The sequence below is a fragment of the Hydra vulgaris genome, chromosome 08 (genome assembly GCF_038396675.1).
Source record: "Hydra vulgaris chromosome 08, alternate assembly HydraT2T_AEP".
Lineage (NCBI taxonomy): Eukaryota > Metazoa > Cnidaria > Hydrozoa > Anthoathecata > Hydridae > Hydra > Hydra vulgaris.
Window position 1 is genome coordinate 35,086,393 of NC_088927.1, and position 17,568 is coordinate 35,103,960.

At 30.0% G+C, this 17,568-nt stretch overlaps 1 protein-coding gene across 3 annotated transcripts; it reads left to right on the forward strand.

The window, feature by feature from the left end:
- Positions 1-10,444: 10,444 nt before the first annotated feature.
- Positions 10,445-13,329, forward strand: LOC101236717 (uncharacterized). 3 transcript variants are annotated; one of them, XM_065803545.1, is made up of 2 exons: positions 10,445-10,468; positions 11,877-13,329. In XM_065803545.1, the coding sequence occupies exon 2, from the start codon at positions 11,877-11,879 to the stop codon at positions 12,912-12,914; it is 1,038 nt and encodes a 345-aa protein (XP_065659617.1). In that variant the 5' UTR covers positions 10,445-10,468; the 3' UTR covers positions 12,915-13,329. The 3 variants fall into 3 exon arrangements, with proteins under 3 accessions (XP_065659617.1, XP_065659616.1, XP_065659615.1); XM_065803544.1 differs by lacking the exon at positions 10,445-10,468 and adding an exon at positions 10,501-10,649; XM_065803543.1 differs by lacking the exon at positions 10,445-10,468 and adding an exon at positions 10,615-10,928.
- The last annotated feature ends 4,239 nt before the right edge of the window (positions 13,330-17,568 follow it).

The window sequence follows — 17,568 nt, forward strand, 5'->3', positions numbered from 1 at the left end:
TGTCATGATGTCGTTTAGAGTTTTAGGATACAAATTAATTGTATACAAAGAATGAACAACTTAAGAGGTTTTTTTTTATAATTGTGTTGTCAGTGATAACAATTATAAAAAAGAGCTCGTAATTGGCTTAATTTTTGATAACTTATTACACCATTTTTAAAAAGAGTCAAAAAACATTGTCACATAGTGCTGTTTACATTTTTTTATTTTACTGCTGTTTATGGAATCAGACAAACAAAGGACTAGAAGGCTGATGTTTGACATAATCCATTAATTCTTTTGATTGGCTTTAAATATCAGTTTTATAGATGTTTTAAAGCTGTAAAATTGATTCAGTTTCTCTAATAAATAAATTGTATCAAGCTTTTTTTTTTTTTTTTTTATACAAATATCTCAAGGAAATCACATCGTATTATTAAATCTTATTTGAAGCATTATTGATCAGGTTGATACTAAAATCCCCGACTAAATAAATATGTTTTCTAATCCCCGACCAAATAAATATAAATTTTGGATGAAAGCGCGCTGCATTAAACTCAAGCAAATCAAGTTCCTTAATTTGTTTCACCGCATTAATGCCAAGTTTTGTCAGATATAATTTTAAAATCGTGTTTAAGTTCATCCAATAAATAAAATTATATGAAATAAATAACATTGTATAAAATAAATGTTTTTTATTCAAACATGGCCCATGTGTGTGTAATTGATTACACACGCGCATATATATCTTCAGCTTTGAATACGAGTGTCGTATCGGTAATTTATTGAAAATTTACATAAAAATGTAATTATCTAGTTATGTAAATTTAACATTATGTTAATCAAAAAATTCTTTTTGTATGACGTTATATAAAAATTAATTTTTAAATTTACATAAATTAGATAATTACATATTTATATACAATTTTACTTAATTTTCGATACAAAACCTGTACTCCGATATGTATACAACAAGTTTTACCATTATAGGAAAATGTAAAAGTTTATAATAAGAGAAATTACTGGCAGCAAAAAAAGTACATCTCACCCTTTGCCAAACATGGTTAAACATAATAATGAATTTTTATATGATTTTATCAAATTATGGAAGAGTTTAATAAATGTTTTGTATCTGTAGGACCAAATCTTGCAAAAACATTCCTATAGCAAACAGTTTAATGAATGATCTATGTTTCCCTCTAAACTCTTACTTGAACTCTTTTGAATTATCTTTTGAAAAGTTTAAAATTGTATTTAAAATGTTGAAATCTAACAAAGCAGTAGGCCCTGATGGTATTAACGGCAACATTATTATAAGTTCATTTGATTTTTTAAAAGATATACTCTTTAAGATTTTTTCAATATCAATTAAACAATTGAATTGTGGAAATTTTCCGCAAGCTCTAAAATTAGCAAAAGTCATACCAATATTAAAAGGTGGTGACATTGAGAATATAAGTAACTATCGTCCAATTTCACTACTTTCTGTATTCTCTAAAGTCTTAGAAAGATTTTTGTACAATAAAATTTATAATCATCATTCTACAAACAATTTATTATACAGCAATCAATATGAATTCCAAAAAAACAATTCCACTGAACATGCCATTTTACAATTTACAAGAAATATATTTGACTCATTTGAAAATTCTCAATTTACTTTAGGTGTTTTTATTGACTTGGCAAAAGATTTTGATACTATTGATCACAAAATTCTTTTTAAAAAGTTGGAGTGGTACGGAATTAATGGAAATATATTAATTTGGCTTAAAAGTTACCTAAATAATCGGAAACAATTTGTTTATGCGGATGATAACGTATCATCTAATTTGTTAAATATTTCATGTGGAATTCCTCAAGGATCCATATTAGGAACCCTCCTATTTCTAATATATATTAATGATCTACCAAAAGCTTCTAACCTAATGACAATTATGTTTGCTGATGATTCTAACTTATTTCTTTCTCATAAAAAATTTTTTACACTTTTTAGCAACTCAACGCCGTTAATGCAAGTTCTCAAACTTTTTTGTCTTGTTTGTTCTCGGTGATAACAAACATATTTTTTTTCCGGTCTGCAACATTTGTTTTTTAAACAATATGATATGTTAAGTTTTAAAAGATATGTTAAGTTTAAGCAATATCTATATATATTGTTTAAAACTTAACATATCTTTTGCGATGGAGTATGAAAATATGTATATATATTTTTTACAAAAAAATAAAAAATATGTATATTCAAATAAAAAATATATATTAATCTATGATAATTTAAAGACCGGAATTTTAGTTAAATAGTTTTATGGCATTATAAAATAGGGATGGCTCATATCACAGTAATGTTTGAATTTTGAGCTTAGACTTTTAAATAAACCTTAAGAGGTTTAACTTTAAAAGTCTAACTAGTCGTATGTCAATTTGTGTGTTCTTCACACTCATACTAATAAAAACTTTCATATAAAATGGAAAAAACAGATTTTAAACTTGAAATAACTAATTTTTTTCGACCTTTAATATGTTTGCAGACATATGACTGGTTAGAAATTAAACATATAACTTAAAACTTGTTTGAAAAAGTTGTTTACTCAGTTTAATGATTTATCTTCATTGAGAGCAGCACTATTTTATACCAAGATATGGTCCATCAACTATAAAGCAAAATTTTATATCTGAACTTGAGTAATTAAAAAAAAATTTAACTTTGTTTGATTTTAGACAAACTAAAGCGCTAGGAGAAAAAAAAACTTTTTTTTCTAAAAATTATTCGGGTTAAAAAAATGCAGCGAAACATAACCTTATTATAAAAACGCAAAATTCGTGTATTTTCCAGTACATGCATTAACCGCGTTGAGAACATAAACATTGAACTAGCCAAAATTTCCGAATGGTTTAGATTAAACAAACTATTATTAAATATTGATAAAACTAAATGGATTCTTTTTCATCATTAAGGACTTACGGCTTTTATCTTTTTTTGATTGTTTTTTTATATAAAAACGTTTTATATGTTGTAGTTTTACAACTTCTATTTTTTATTATTTTGTATTACGGTATAGATTAAGAGGCTTCTAATAAATATTATTCCTGAAATTCATTTGTGACAGTATTCTCCATTTTTTTGTTTTCGACACTATTCCTTAAATTCATTTGCGACACTATTCCATTTTTTTGTTTTCGACACTATTCATTAAACTTCTTTGCGACATTATTATTTTTTCTATTTTCGATACTATTCCTTAAATTCATTTGCGACATTATTCCTTATTCTGTTATTCGACAATCAATCATGCGACAACTCACGACACTTTTCCTTTTTCACATTTTCGACAATCAAATTTGCGACAATAAAAATTTGTGACAATCAAAATTTTGCGACACTATTTTGCCACACCGTTTAGTAAAGTCATATTTTTTATAATCAACAATTTCACAACATTCCTGATAATTGTTGTTTTTATTGTTTTAGTGACGCGTTGCGCATAAGTGACCGAAGTTATAGTATATAAAAATTTTACTAATTTTTTAAAAAAAAACCCTACTTAGAATTTTCCATCAAACATTATTTTTGCGGATTTGCAGTGGACCTATATAGGTATTATTTAAACGGTTACTAAATGGTCAGCTAAGTAATCGATGAGCAGTGGTCCGCTCAAAATGCCTATATAGGTAATATATTGAATATATTAGGTAATAGTATAGAATTTCCGTGGACCTATATAGGTCCACTGAAATTTCACTATAGAATGTTTAGTGGGTTGCAAATCAAAAACTTTTTTTTTCAAATAACTTAGTGACTCTTAATAATACTCGTGCTAAATTTAATCATTTTATTCAATACTTTGCATGTTTTACATTTCAATGTTAGGCATAATTTTAAAATTCTCGTTTAGCAGCCAAGACGCAGTGGTAGCGTACTTGCATCAGAAACAAAAGATCCCTGTGGTTCAAACCCCACCTCTGGGCAAGTTTTGCGACATCAGTTAGGAAGGAGGTTGTAAACTTCCAATTGAATGCTCATTCGCGGTGTTCTGTGACAAGACCGTAAGGACTTCTTGGGGCACCTAAATAAAATTAAAAACAAAACAAAAACAAATATCATTTTAATGAGAGTTATTATTTTTTTATGATTCTTATACACGAAATGACAACAAACAGTTGAAACTAAATTCCAATGAGCAAATCCAGGTTAAGAGTTTTTTATAAAATCCTGACCCGAATATAATATTGCTTGAATATCGGATTCGTTTTTAATAGAGAAAAGTTATAACAAATTTTCTACAATATATTAAAAATATAATAAACATATTAAACTTTTATCTATCGCAAATTATTATAAGAAAATGAATATAAGAGTCATTTTCTCATTCCGTCAACTCTGTTACTGAAATTTTGTCCTACAGCTGTAAAAACGCAATTCTTGTACAAGTAACATAAAAAACAGCACCGTGGGTAGTAATACTTATCGTTAATATAAAATAGCGTTTTATCGGATATTTCCAACTAAAATTTAAAATTTTGTGTGCACAATTGTTAATCAAAAATGTCCACTCCGTAGATGTCCTGCATCTAGGACTATATTGTTATACTCAATAATTTTTTTTCTTTTGTATTAAGGCTAGTCGGGGACATAATTTGGTGCTTTAGACATGCTAATATATGGTATTTTAACACATGTATTATTTTACACCTTATCCTGTTGTAGCTCTTGTCAAAAATCTCGTGCCGAAATTCAGAAAGCGTTTCGGGACAGACAATTAAAAAAAAATGCAGACATATTTCGTGAAAAAGAACGCAAACGTTGGCATATGCGGCGTGAGCTGAAGAAGGTTAAAGTGATATCAGAATTATCAGAAAAAAAAATCGAATTGATCGTCGCTGTTGGGGCGTCCAGAAAGCAAAATTTAGAGCTGCAAAAAGAAAGATGGAAACATCGTAATCAGAGTCACCGGAACGCGAGTTAAGTAGGAATAACGAACGCAAACAAAGAGGTAGAGCAAAGGTTGCTTACCGAAAAACAAAGGCGCATAGAAAAATACAAACATTAACGGACGAGTTGGAAATGGCTAATTATTCAACCCAAAAATACAAAAAACGTTGGTTAAGGCTTAAAAGTTTCCTGCCTGGTTTACAAGCAAATTCACCTACAACCACTGATAGATCATGTACTTCTTCTATAGAAAACGGTTTTCTTACAAATGAAACAAGCAGAATGTCAAATTTATTAGCAGGTAATAAAACCCCAAACTTTTCTTTTTCATCAAAAGTACAACTCCAAGTAGCGAATGCCATCATGGTAATGCATCGCTTGATGCTGAAACACAGGATTTGATCAGAGAGTTTCTTACACGTGATGACAATTACAGAATAACAAGTGGAAAGAAACAGACTGTAACAGAAATGAAGATAAAAAACAAAAGCGACTACTACTCGATTCATTAATAAACCATTATGAAAAATTTAGCGCGGAATATACGTGCGGAATTTTACATGTTTACTAAAGAAATGTATTTTATTTATTATTATTAAAGTAAATAATGACGAGTAGCAAAAAAACGCAGCATCTTAATCTAGTTCTAAAAAAAGAAATTAAAAATGCTTGCATACTTCATCAAGGAGAAGTTGGTCGTAATAATAACAAACTGTGTGTTTTACTGAAAATGCGCTTGCGAAAGTAAAGAATGCTTGGTAAGCCACAACCTTCATGTCCAACTCAATTTATTTCTTTATATATGCCTAAAACAATGGTACAGAAAAAACAATAAATAGCATGGATTTGATAATAATATTTTTTTTACTTTTGTCAAACTCGAAATGACTTTAAAATCATAAACATTCTACCTGATACGTGCCCAACAGGTCTCTTGTTTCATTACAGATGTTACGATAAGTATTTGAATATAAAAACATTAAACATTCTACAATATCGGAAAAATAGAGCAGAAAAAGAGAGTGTAAGCGTGGATGATGCATCCTCATCTGAGCGCAGAATCTCAGCTCGGAAAAGAGATAGATCAAGTAAATTAAAATCCCTTGGGTGGGAAATGCAAACCAAAGAAAATTACCCTCAGTTTTCACGTTTTTTTAATTGGTTTTCACGTTTTTTTATTGTTTTATGAGCAACTTCAAACTTAAAATAACTCCAGTGTTTCAGGAAAAATTAATGCGGATAAAGAATGTTGCGTTTGCTATCGCAAAAAGACTAATAAAGATAGGAACGGATGTGAAACGCTTGCAAAATGCGCTACGGAAAGTGCATCAAACATGTTGAAAGGAAACACTGTAAGTAAAGCTGACATCCCTTGACTCATGGCTAGTATATCGGGCACAGAATGGCAAACCATAATTTCCTTAATCATATATTATCATTGGTTTTGTTACCAAAAAAGGATACCAGAATATTTCCAGAATATTTTCAAAAGATGTCCGCACTATTAGCTATCTTCCTGCTATTAACTCATCGCCTACAAACTTGATCACACTGCTTGAAGTTCTGCTCCAGTCAAAAGCCTAAGCCGAGAATCTTGGTCTCTCAGAAACTGACGTTGCAATGGATCAAGCTATATATGCAAAAGCGATTGAAATCCTGATGAACCTAAACATATTGATCTTAAAAGATTTGTTGTCCTCCGAATGGATGCATTTCACCCATGATGCCAGATTACAAGACTGGATAACTGAAGCTGATATAGCCAGTGGGTGGTTTCTTTGCCGTTTAAATCATATTCCTCACCTGATTTCGTTAACCGTTTAACGGAAGTAAATAAGTTTGCCTTAATATGCCTCAAGTCTGTGAACTGTTTTTTTTTTTTGTTCACCTCCTCAAGGCCGAGATGACCACTACAGTCGGGAAGGCTACTTTTTGTAGTTATAACCCTCTCTCAACTCTATAACTCCGAAACACGAACCTCGACGAACAAGGCCACTGCGCGGAGAAACAAATTGAGCGCGGTACTACTAGGAACGTGGTGGGGATCGAACTCGAAACTTCTCGCTTATGAGGCGAGTGCTCTACCACTACACCACTACCGCATTCAGTTTATATAGTTCATTCAATTTAATGATGATATTAAAATTACACTTTGATTATTTCAAGACGTATTATGACAATTTAAAATCCTTGTTTGATAATGATTTCTTCAAAACTTTAGATGATTACTCAAATATGTTAAATGATATTGATATTTCCGGACCAACATCCGCCTTTTGGTTTTTCTTTATTGAAATATTAAATTTTTTTTTTGCTTTGTTCCGTTCAACGAAGGTTAGTAACTGGACACTTCATTTGGAGACAACACACCAAATGCTACCGTAGTTTTTTGCATATGGTTGTCCGAATTATTCTCGCTTTTTAACTTTCTATTGGACCGAAATGATGCAAACTCCTAAAACTCATCCAAGTATTTATCAATAGGTTATGTAAGCTTGTACTCCAAAATATTTTATGTGGATTTCAACAAGTTTTAGTTTTAAAATTAGCTTCAAATTAAATCTTTATAATTTATTATCTTTTTGAAGGGATGGAAACTTCTCCGTAAGAAGAACAAGCGGTACGTTAAACAAAGTTCCATATGACCAATGCATTGAACAAACTATAAATCGAGATCAGAAATGCCAAGAAGGAATAAAAGGTTATAGTACATCTGAAGGAGCTTATCAACTTGAGGTTGAATGGATGCTCATTCCATTCAACCTCAAGTTGATAATGCTTTACAGTTAATTTCCTGTGCATGTAAAAAGTCAAAATGTGAAACACGGGTTTGTCTTTGTCGATAGCACTGATTGAATTGTACGGTTTTGTGCAACTGTTGAAACTGTGAAAACACAAATGATTGGGACGGCACTTTAATAGAATATTATTTGACTGATTCCGATGCAGTTTCAGGATTTACTGAAACTGATTGAATATCTATTTATGATATATATATATAAATATATATATATATATATATATATATATATATATATATATATATATATATATATATATATATATATATATATATATATATATATATGTATGTATATGTATATGTACAGGGGCTCATAAGACTTCATGATGCCCGGGGTAGGTCATTATTAATTTACTGAATGCCTCTACCTTAGCATCACTAAATTAAAAATAATAAAACACTTCTAGTATTTTTTGTCCACTAATGATGCCCCATAAACGTGCTGCCTAAGGGAAACTGACCCACACACTGTGCGCCCCTGTATATGTATATATTCAGATACTTTTTCTCCCTCTCTATGTATATAATATATATATATATATATATATATATATATATATATATATATATATATATATATACGCACACAAAGACATATATATATATGTGTGTTTGTGTGCATATACTGTATATGCCTCTGTATATATATATATATATATATATATATATATATATATATATATATATATATATATATATGATGACATGTTGGTACACATTTGATAATAATAAAAAAAAAAATAAGTAAGAGAAAAAGGCAGTTATATAAGCCCCCCTCACGAATAAAGAGTATGAGGCCCCCCTCCCCTTCATTATAACGATGACATGACGTCAACGGCATCACGGCAACGGCAACGGTGCGATGGCATCGGTGCGATGGCATCAGTGCGATGGCATCAGAGCGATGGCATGAGAGCAGTGCGGTGACAGCACAGCGGTTACGTCATAGCGGTTACGTCATAGCGGCGGTGCCATGTCAGTGGCACCATATGGGAGGGCACTTTAACGGCGATAAAAGGGACACCCCCAGGAGCGGCGATAAATGACCGCAACCAATAAATATGCTGCAGCGATAAAAAAAAATAAAAAGGCGGATATATATATATAACGTCACTGGTGTCATATATGGACGTGGCGTTACGTTGAGGTCATATTATGGCAGTTCTATTGCGGTTCTAAATAAATAATATATTGCACTATTACAATTATTATATAACAACATATATAGAGTTTATATTACCTTAGTATATATTACCTTTTTATTAATACCCATCTATGCACGACATTGCCTACTATTCTTTTTTTAATATTTTTTGGTATATTTTTATATTTTTGACGGGTTGCCTTTTTCTCGTATGTAACCCGCACACATGGCATTTTATTAACTACTACTTTAGGCTGAGGACCTAGATCATTTAATAACTTCATTGTATAAGCGTTATATTTAGCCTTGCCGTTATTCTTTTTTATATTAGTTCTCGTTATTTTTTTACTTCTGACCATTTTTTTTTTTTTCTTTTTTATTACATAATATGAATATCACTATAATATATCTATTTATATTACTTACCGCATTTTTGATCCTTTTGTTAGAACCCATTTTATAATATGTTTTCCGACTCGCTTTTTTCTTATATTCACTTTGTTTCGTTTATAACGTTGTTTGGTTTTTCTTTTGCACATATATCCGTACTTTCTATCTACAGAGGACCGTTCGATTTGAAAATCAATATCGGAATCTAGGCGTCTTTTTGTTTGTTTTGTTATGGCCATTCTATATAATATCACTTTATATTATTATATGTTTCGTTTCTTAATATTTTTTCATATATGATTTAAATATATATGTGAACGATACGCCTCAATCCTATTATACGCATATCTTCCTATATTATATAGCGCCCAACAGTAAACGTTTAGGCACTACAATATAAAGCACTAAAAACGGTCTAATTAATTACCCATTACCGTTATTGTCCATTTATCGCCGTTAAAGTGCCCTCCCATATGGTGCCACTGACATGGCACCGCCGCTATGACGTAACCGCTATGACGTAACCGCTGTGCTGTCACCGCACTGCTCTCATGCCATCGCTCTGATGCCATCGCACTGATGCCATCGCACCGATGCCATCGCACCGTTGCCGTTGCCGTGATGCCGTTGACGTCATGTCATCGTTATAATGAAGGGGAGGGGGGCCTCATACTCTTTATTCGTGAGGGGGGCTTATATAACTGCCTTTTTCTCTCTCTCATTTTTTTTTTTATTTTTCTGATATTTGTACAAAAATTTCTTCATATATATATATATATATATATATATATATATATATATATATATATATATATATGTGTGTGTGTGTGTTACACAAACATATATATGTATATATATATATACATATATATACATATACATATATATATATATATATATATATATATATATATATATATATATATATATATATATATATATATATATATATATATATATATATATATATATATATATATATATATATATATATATATATATATATATATATATATAGCCATTGCCCTGATCTTTTTGCTGGAGAACGCGATAAAAGTTTTAATTTTAATTAGTATAGCGCTGGGCGTTCCTCCGTTAAAATCAGAACTGTGGTAGCCCTATATATATATATATATACGCACACAAACACACACGCATGCAAAAAAATCGAAAATGTATTTATCCTTGATGTAAATGAAGTCATCAATCAAGAACTTCGCCTCTTGTAATATTTTCTCTCTTAAAAACCTGTTCACGAAATGTTTTTTTAGGAAGAAATTACCTTTCGTTTAACGTAAATATATATATATATATATATATATATATTTGAAAAAACGATTAGTGTGGCGTCATCAGTACCAAAAGAGGGCCCAAATTTGACCCTTTAAGCACTTTTAGAATTGCTCGTAAGTTTTTCTTAAGATGTTGTTATTTATTATAAGGTTTTCTCAAGAGGTTATCTAACTTTTAACGTAAATCTGTATTTTTTACTTTGATAAAAAAATATACGTATGAGCGTGACGTCATCAGTCTTAAATAAGGGCCCAAATTTGACCCTTTAAGCACTTTCAGAAAGGCACGTAAAGTTTTTCTTACTCAAGACATCAATCTTAAACTATTTAATTAGTTTTTGTAATGTCCACTTCATTTCCAAGAAAAAATTACACGTAGCGTCCAGACTATAGGTAATTAAAGTTTTTAAAATTGACGAGTATTAACGTTTTTTAATGTAATTTTTTAAACTTCAACATCAAATTAGAGCACTTCCTCTTGATTTTTAGACCTTTGTTTTTGTAACGATTCTTAATCAGAATAAAACTTTCTACCATAATAATAATTTAAAGAGGGATTGGGTGGAGAAGGGGGCAGTAGAGCACTTAACATATATTACCGTGTTATGCATACCATGTTTAGAGTATATTTATTTATAAATTATAAATAAATATACTCTAAACATAGTATGCATAACACGGTAATATATGTTAAGTGCTCTACTAAATAATTAAATAATAATCCAAAATATTCTTGTACATAATATAAAAACAAGATATGTATTACATATGTACTAAATAATTAAATAAATTAAATAATAATATTCTTGTACATAAGCAATATAAAAATAAGATATGTAATACATATCTTGTTTTTATATTGTTTATGTACAAGAATATTTTGGCTGTATTAAATACGCTTAAATACAATAAAATGCGACTAAAAAACGCAATCTCTCTCTTTTTTTTTCTATGGTTGATGTGATATCTCCAAGTAATTGTGATATTCTATCACAATTACTTGGAGATATCACATCAACAGATCAGAATTTTCTATGAGTGACACCTCCTTTAACATTATTGAGTTATTATATTCATTAATAATAAATTATTAAAGTTAATTATATTGATACAACTATAATTGTTATTATTACTCTTGATTTCTTCTCTTTCTTCTTTACCTTTTTCATTTTCTTCTCTTTTTTTTTTTCTCTCTTCTTTTTCTTATCTTCCTCTTATTCTTATTCTTATTACTGTTGTTGTTGTTGTTGTTGTTGTTGTTGTTATATTGTTAATAAAAATAAATCTTATTGTTTGTTTTTGATACAAATATAAATATAAATATATGTAAATAATTTTCAGATGGCTACACAATGCAATGACTTAGCAGCAGAAAATCGATTGAATCCTATTATATGTGTTGTTTTACAAGGTGTATACGATGTTGAAAGCCCATTATCATTACTACATGGCATGCCACATATTCTTATTTTTATATGGAACAATATTAAAGCATTCTGGAAAGAACATATAAAAGTTGGAATAAATAAGAATTCTTTTATTAATGGAAATAATGAGATTGAAATTGATTCACTACCATATTCACTTATACAAGATAGTTTGAAATTTCCTTCACCAAATAACTTAAATATTAATATGATGCCATTTGTGATGAGTTCCAGTTTCCGCAATTGTAAATTACCTAAAAATACAAAGCGCTATTGGGATATTATTAAATTATGTATTGATGAGCAATCTAGAAATTCTAAAGATGAAATAGGAAAAATATGGTTTTTGACAATTCAAGAGAGTATTGTTGATCAAGGTACTTCCCAACGGAGACCGGGGCTTCACACTGAAAGCCCTGGATTTGTTTATATTAAAAATGACAGTCTGTCAAGTAGTAAAGACATTTTGGAAAATGAAAAAGCATGTAATAAAAAAGTTCAAATTGGAGGAGGTCATTCTGAAATTTCTCCTTACTTTATTGAATGGGGTGGTGGAGTAAATTTTGAGGATGTTTTTTCAGGTGGTATATATATGGCTTCAAACATTGCTGGTTCTTGCAAAGTTTGGAACTGTCAAATACTTCCAGGTGAAGATGGAAAATGTGTAATTAGTGAATTAGGAGATATAGAACATTTAAGAGAGTTTTTGCCTGAATCTGAAGTTATGAAAGAAAATGCATTGTACTGGATAACAGATTGCACTCCTCATGAATCGTTGCCGTTGTCTAATAAAACTTATAGGCAATATATTCGTATAGTCACAAGTAAGGTGTCTATATGGTATGAAGACCATTCTACAAAAAATCCGCTTGGAGTTGTTCCAGACAGTCATATTACTCAAATTGTGCGAGGTTCAAAGTTTGACAAAATACCTTTATGTTTAGCTACATAATTTTTGTTAAATACCCATTTTAAAGGTTTTTTAAAAGCCATTTTTACTCAGAATTTCTACAATACTTTTGATTTAGAATTTTTTACACTTTTTAAATGTATAAATACTCTGTGTATTTGTATATACATACATATATACATTCATACATACATACATACATACATACATACATACATACATACATACATACATACATACATACATACATACATACATACATACATACATACATACATACATACATACATACATACATACATGCATACATACATATATACATACATACATACAGACTCTGTGATTTTTTATTTTTTTTATTTTTTTAACATGTAAATGGTTGTTTTTATTGACTTTTATATGTTTGACTTTGTTTATATGAACTATTTTTAAATAATCATTCATTGGATTATTATTATTTATTGGTTGTGTTTGTATTAAATGCAAAAAGATAATTTAGTTTTAATTAAGATCCCACTACTTCATATTTTTAGAGATATTATAGGGTTATGTGGAAATATATATTAAATTATGCAAAAGTATAAATTAGTTTATGCATCAATATAAATTAAGTTATGAGAAATATAAATAAAATATGCGGAAATATAAATTAAAATGAGAAAATCAAAAAGTATTTATATATATATATATTTTTTTTTTAACATGTAAATGTCATGCGGTAGTGGTGTAGTGGTAGAGCGCTCGCTTTATAAGCGAGAGGTTCCGAGTTCGATCCCCACCACGTCCCTGGTAGCACCGCGCTCAACTTGTTTCTCCGCGCAGCGGCCTTGTTCGTCAAGGTTCGTGTTTCGGAGTTATAGAGTTGAGAGAGGGTTATAACCACAATTAAGTAGCCTCCTTATCTGTAGTGGCCTTCTGGGCCTTGGGGAGGTGAAATAACAAAAAAAAAAATGGTTTTTTTATTGACTTTTTGGTATATGTTTGACTTTGTTTATAATGAACTATTTTTAAATAATCATTCATTGGATTATTATTATTTATTGGTTGTGTTTGTATTAATTGCAAAAAGATAATTTAGTTTTAATTAAGATCCCACTTCTTCATATTTTTAGAGATATTACAGGGTTAAGTGGAAATATATATTAAATTATGCAAAAGTATAAATTAGTTTATGCATCAATATAAATTAAGTTATGCGGAAATATAAATTAAAATATGCGGAAATACAAATTAAAATGAGAAAATCAAAAAGTATATATAAATGAGGCGCCTCACAGGAAAAGGTCTTAGTTTCTAGTTACAGAGATATTTGACATAATAGTTAGTCAGGTCGAAAAATTCAAAAACGAGATTATTGTTTTTTTTTATAGTTTTATCATAATACAATACATATTAGGTGTTTTTTTGTGAAAAAAATTTTTTGGTAGTTGCAAAAAAGGATTTTTTTTAAATGTGGAAAAGGTACCAACTCTTCATCAGAACTGTTTAGATAATGTTCTCTCCTCTAGAAGTAAAGAACTCTTTGTTAATTATTTTTTTATGCTGTATTATTAACGTTTTAGCGTGCCAGTATACAATACTTTTTATTTTTGATCAATAATCGTTAAAAATCCTAAGAGGTTATTGAAAATATAACTTATTTGTATGTTATTTATTAACCCTTTAAACCGAGTATGTTGACCAAATACTTTATTAAATTTTTTGTTATGTTTTTAATCGTAGTACCAACAATTACTGATTGATTGAAAAAGTTCAGATAAAATTAAACTTTAAGTTTAATTTTAATGACTCGTTTAATATTGATGGTTTTTAGTTTTTATGAAGCGGAATCCAGTAATTCTAAAAATGCTGATATAGCAAAGCTTTAGAATAGTTGTGGAACTGATGGTTTAGATCCATTAGAAGTCAACGATGCCCTGCACGATTTCTTTGAATATAGAGATCGTGAAAATGATTTCGATGATGATTTTTTAATGTCTGATTCATCTGATAACCAAGCATCTAGCGGCGATAGATAAAAATCAACCTTTAACCTCGACTCTGCACGATGAACCAATGAGTGAGAATGCACCTTTGGCTTCAACTTCACAGGATAAACTGACGATCCAAAATGACATTATTGTTCTTGATAACATCAATAACAACAATTCCTCTCAGTTCACTTTACTCACAGTTATTTGAAAATAAAGATGAGGAAAAAATACAAAAACTTATAAAATCTGGTTGTGGATGTAATCAAGGAGTAAAAAATAAAAACTGTATGGCGTGCTTCTCACATTCAGAAATACGCGAACACAGACTACAATGTTTTGAGATTTATGGGATGTTTGATCATGAAAATAAACTGAATGACAATATTGTTGCCCAGTTAAGTGCTCTGCTTCACACGAGTGAAAGGCTAATGTGTTGTAATCGCTATTAAGATCAAAATGAAGTTCGATCAAAGACAATGATGGATTATCGGTTTCACGGATACAAGATATGTTTGAAAACATTTCTGTTTTTGCATGGGATTGGCCGTAAACGTCTCCGTCTACTACGCAGGCGAGTAATTAAGTTTGGAATTGCTCCTCGTAGACATGGCAATACTGGAAGACAACCCAAAAATACTTGTACAAAAGTAGATGCCACAGCAGTTGTTCAATTTATAATGAATTATGCTGAAAACAATGCACTAGTTCTACCCGGAAAAACTCGAGGAATATGAGATCATCGGATGATGCTTCTTCCGTCGTGGGAGACAAAGAAAAGCGTACATGAAAAATATAAATCCGCATGTGAATTGTCTGGAATACATTCGCTGCAAATTATAGCTTTCTCAAAGATTTGGAGAATGACCTTTCCTTTTATTGTTATCTAACGTCCGCGCTCAGACATATGCAGTGTGCGTCAGAATAACACTATAAAAATGTCTAAAATGGTTTATCTAGTAGTCAAAAAAGAGCGTATAACTGAGATGTTAAAACATCTAAAGTCAGTTGAGAAAGAGCGTTCCGTTTATCATGATTGTATCAAACTGGCAAAAAAAATGAAATTTCACACATTTCTTTTGACTATGCACTGCAAATCTTTCTACCAAACTTACCAGATCAACCTGGACCTATCTATTTTTTAACTCCGTTTAAAGTTGGGATTTTTGGTATTACAAATGAATTGGCCTGTGTTCAGCACAATTATGTGATACCTGAAAACATGTTAATCGGAAAAGGTGCAAACTGTATTTTGAGTATGATTCATCACTACCTTGCTGAACATAAATGTTGTATCAAAGATGCCCTGTATTGCCACGCTGACAACTGCGTCGGGAAAAATAAAAACAACATTGTAATGCAGTATTTTTCTTAGAGAGTAGCTATTAGGTTAAACCAAAAAATAACTATTATGTTTTTGCCTTTCGGTCACACGAAATTTTCTCCAGATGCAGGATTTGGGATTCTGAAATCCAAGTTTCCAAGTGCAAATACTCTAATTTCAAAATTGAATAAATCAGTCATTGTCGGTGACGAGAATGGTTCAACTTTTTTTCCAACATATGATTGGCAAGAACAGCTTTCACCTAATTTTAAAACGATTCCTAACATCAAGCAATGGTACTCTTTCACATTTCAATTTGATAAACCTGGAGTGATTACTTGTAAGATTGATTCGGACAGTGCGGAGGTAGAATTCAAAATATGGCAACACCAAATCATCTCAAAAATTACCATCCCACAAATATTACAGTTAAAACACAAATAAAAAGTTAACAGGATAACGTTTGCTCAGGTTTTTTATTTTTTAACCTACCATCATTACGAGAATTAAAATACGGATAAATTTGACTTAATATTTAGACTTTGAACAATGAAAACATCACTAACTATCTTAAATTATTTTTTATTTCAAGGTCAAAGCAGCAAATGTTCGCAAAACAGTTCAAGAAACGGTTGGCAATCTAGATTTGGTTTGCCTCCGGTTAAAAGAAAGCCGTCCACATGTTGTTACTACAAACAAGTTGGACATATAAATAAAATGCTAAAAATAGTTTCAGTTTGCTCCAAACAAAAAGAAAATACAAAATTTTGTATTTAAATAAGAGTTGGTACCTTTTTGATTTTACAGATATGTTTCTATTTTTTTATTTTCAAAAAGTTACTGAAGTTTATTTGATGTGAAAATTTGTAACCGTAATCTAAACTGTATTATGCATTTAAAAACAGAAAATTGATAAATTGCAGGGTTTTTTTTTAATTTCATATTTTCTTATTTTGATTTTCTTGTTTTAATTTACATATTACCGCATAACTTAATGTTTCCGCATAATTTAGTTTATATTTCAGCGTAAAGGGTTACGAATTAATTAAACAGGGCCCTGTATAATTAATTCATTAACACTTAACAATTAACCATTTAATAGACATTTCTTCAATTCAATTGCGCAATTGGTTTCTCAGCTTCAAAATGCGCAATTAATTTCTCAAAAATTGCACAATGTATGTGCAATTGGTTTCTCAAAAATTCAAAAAAGTTTCTCAAAAACTCAAAAATGTATGTGCAATTGGTTTCTCAAAAATTGGTTTCTCAAAAATATTGTGCAATTGGTTTCTCAAAAATTGCGCAATTAATTTCTCAGCTTAAAAAAGAGGCCAGTATGGAACAAACTAAGTTAGTAGTTTTGCTCCTAAATAAAAATGTCTCATTATAACTCTAGCATTAT

Coding starts and splice junctions, on each gene's coding strand:
- LOC101236717 (XM_065803545.1), top strand. CDS start 11,877: ATGGCTACACAATGCAATGACTTAGCAGCAGAAAATCGATTGAATCCT.